This window comes from Trichosurus vulpecula, chromosome 5 (assembly GCF_011100635.1).
Source record: "Trichosurus vulpecula isolate mTriVul1 chromosome 5, mTriVul1.pri, whole genome shotgun sequence".
In the NCBI taxonomy this organism is placed as follows: Eukaryota; Metazoa; Chordata; class Mammalia; order Diprotodontia; family Phalangeridae; genus Trichosurus; species Trichosurus vulpecula.
Window position 1 is genome coordinate 300,766,833 of NC_050577.1, and position 2,693 is coordinate 300,769,525.

The 2,693-nt window shown below is 50.5% G+C and overlaps 1 protein-coding gene across 1 annotated transcript; it reads right to left on the reverse strand.

The window, feature by feature from the left end:
* Positions 1-654: 654 nt before the first annotated feature.
* On the reverse strand, positions 655-1,823 carry A4GALT (alpha 1,4-galactosyltransferase (P blood group)). The gene has a single exon (XM_036762030.1). It carries the CDS (start codon positions 1,821-1,823, stop codon positions 756-758), a length of 1,068 nt encoding a protein of 355 aa, XP_036617925.1. The 3' UTR covers positions 655-755.
* Positions 1,824-2,693: the final 870 nt, after the last annotated feature.

Below are 2,693 nucleotides of genomic sequence, written 5' to 3' on the forward strand. Positions count from 1 at the left end.
TTCCTGATCTTACCTGATATGTGGGGAGGGGGGAACAGAGAGGGGGAATATTTTAGAGGTTTTCTCAGAGTCTCCTCTCGAATGCCTTTCTCGAGCCCCACCCCACCCCCAAAGTTAGTGGCTGACCCAGCTCCATTCCTAAAAGTGACTAAGTGGGGATGGGAGTAGGATAGGGGAGAAGACAGAGAGGCTTTCCCCCTTAGGTACTCCAAAGCTCAACCCCCCAATATATGAGCTCCTGTTTCCAGCCTTGAAGGAGCTGAAGAAGTCACATTCATCTCAATATTCAGAGACACCTGGGAGAGTGGATAGAAACTGCCCTAGAAGCTTTTGACCTCCAAGGCTTCACAAACAACCTCTTCTCCCTCTTATCTTACGGACAACCTCTTCCTGCTTTGGGCACTTTCTGCCTCCCTTGCCCTGAAGTCTCCTCCCAGCTCCATTCTCTGATCTCTCGTGAGGAACACCTCCCTTCCCTTGAGGCCAATGGCCTTTTCCTCCATTCTGTTCTTTTGGATACTCACAGTCCTAATTGGTGGATGGCTACCAACTCAGGACAGGTGGAGCAGGCACTGGGAGGATGGCCCATCACTTCCCACCTCTGGACTAATCAGAACTCCCTACCCACAGAAGATCCCATGCTTTTCAGCTGGAATGGGCCTTCCATCCCAGGTGTTCCTTTCTGTAAAGATGGTGGATAGCATTGAGCCAATGCTTTTTCGGGGGGTGGGGAGTCTAGAGTCCACCTCAGCTCTTCAGAGATACATTTTCATGACCTCTGTCGTCACAGGGCAGTATTGGGAGTAGAGCTTCGCTAGCAGCACCTTGGAAGTGACCTCAAAGCTGATGCTCTGGCTCTTCATGTTCCACACGTGGACTGCGTAGGTCTTACTCAGCAGCATCTCATATTCCTGTAAGCTGATGTCTTCGAAGTACTTCTTCCAGTTTTGCCATGTGATGGGGTAGAAGACTTCCTGGGGCAGAGCCTGCACCCCTTTGCAGTTCTGGTGATCCTGGAGGCTCCTACTCCCACACCACTTTTTGAAGACACGGGTCAAGAGCTGGGGGCCCTGGTGGCCCCAGATCCAGCCATTGTAATGATCCACAAAGTCCTGCATGCAGAGTTGGATGAACTCATGCCTGGGCTCAAAGGCAAGAAAGGCCCCATTCAGCACATACTTGGACTGAGTGCCCAGGACGTTGGTGAAGTTCTTTAAATTTTTCAGGACGATGAAGTCCGTATCCAAATAAATGCCCCCAAACTTCCACATGATGGCTATTCTGGCAGCATCAGAAAGGATGGGGAGAAGGTACGGCTGCCATCTTTGGTAAATGGAGGTGTACCAGCTGGCTAAAGGGGTGCCCTCAAAAAGGTCAGTCAAGTCCAGGGGCTGGAATTCCACATTGGAGAAGCAACTCAGGAGAGAGATGCCTAGGTGCTTGGGGAGGGTAGAGTTCCTACCAACCAGGCCCTTCATGAGGACAACAATCCTGGTACCAGGGTGAGTCCTGGAGGCTGACTCCACTGAGCACATGAAGAGAAAGCTTGGATTGGTCCGATCAGAGGTTTCCACAAAGAAGATGTCCCCTGGTGGGGGAGGGGGCTCACCCAGGACGAGAGGAGGAGGTGAAGAAAGGACAAGGGGGCACTTAACCTCTAGAGGCAAGCTGGGTAGCTGGTCCTTGTATTTGGATTCTGCCATCCAGTAGACCATGATGGAGACGAGAAACATGAGCTTGAAAGTAATGGCGAACAACGCGCACAACTTCTGGTTGGTGGATCCTCGGAGAAACTTCAGCATGCACGTGAGCAGCTTGGACATGGTCTCCAATCATAGAGAAGAGCAGTGGGATCTGCAAAAGAAGTCACATGGTGAGGAAAACTCCCAGGGAGTCTAAGGCAAGAGATGTTTTTCATGGCATATAAAATCGTAGCCGGGATTCTACATTACCACACCATCTGCAATCACTAATGACAGCTGTGATTTCTGTAGCAATTTAGGGGGCTCAATGTGTTCTATATGTGTAGTGGGGAGGGGACGACCAGGAGAACAGATACCAGACCAATTGCTTCTCCCCTCCCCCACCCCGGTCCAGCAGATGGCAGGTCTTCAGAGGAAGGTAAGGGAGATGATGAGAGACTCCTTCCCTCCCCTATCTGTGCAGTTAAGCTTGATTGAATTAGAACGCAGCTAGCCACTGGCTGGTTGAAGCACTGACCGCATCCCTGGTGGCCTTTTAAAATCAAGGCCTACTCTAGGGAGTAAGAGGCACCTCTGAGAAGTGAGAAGTAGTGATTAAAAGGAGATGCAAGATCAGATTAATGGTCAAATGTCTGCAGGTCATAATGGCAGTTTTTGATGACTGATTTACAAAAGCTATTTCCCATAAGCCCCCAGTGAGGAAGGGGGAAAAGTGCTAGCTGAATAACCAGATGAGGGTCTGGTTCTGTGGGTGCCACATTTTGGCAAAGCTCCAGGGGGAAGGGTCATGAAGGTGGGGAGAAAATTGGAGACTGAGGCGTGGAAAGACAGAATCAGAGCTGAGAGAAGTTGGTTGGGAGGGGTGGGTGTGGTATGGTCATGACCTTTGAGTATCTGAATGGTTGTTCCACTTGGCCTCAAAGGGTAAAAGTAGAAAGAGCAGGGAGAAGTGGCCCAGAGAGAACCCAATGTCCACTCAATAGAAGGGAA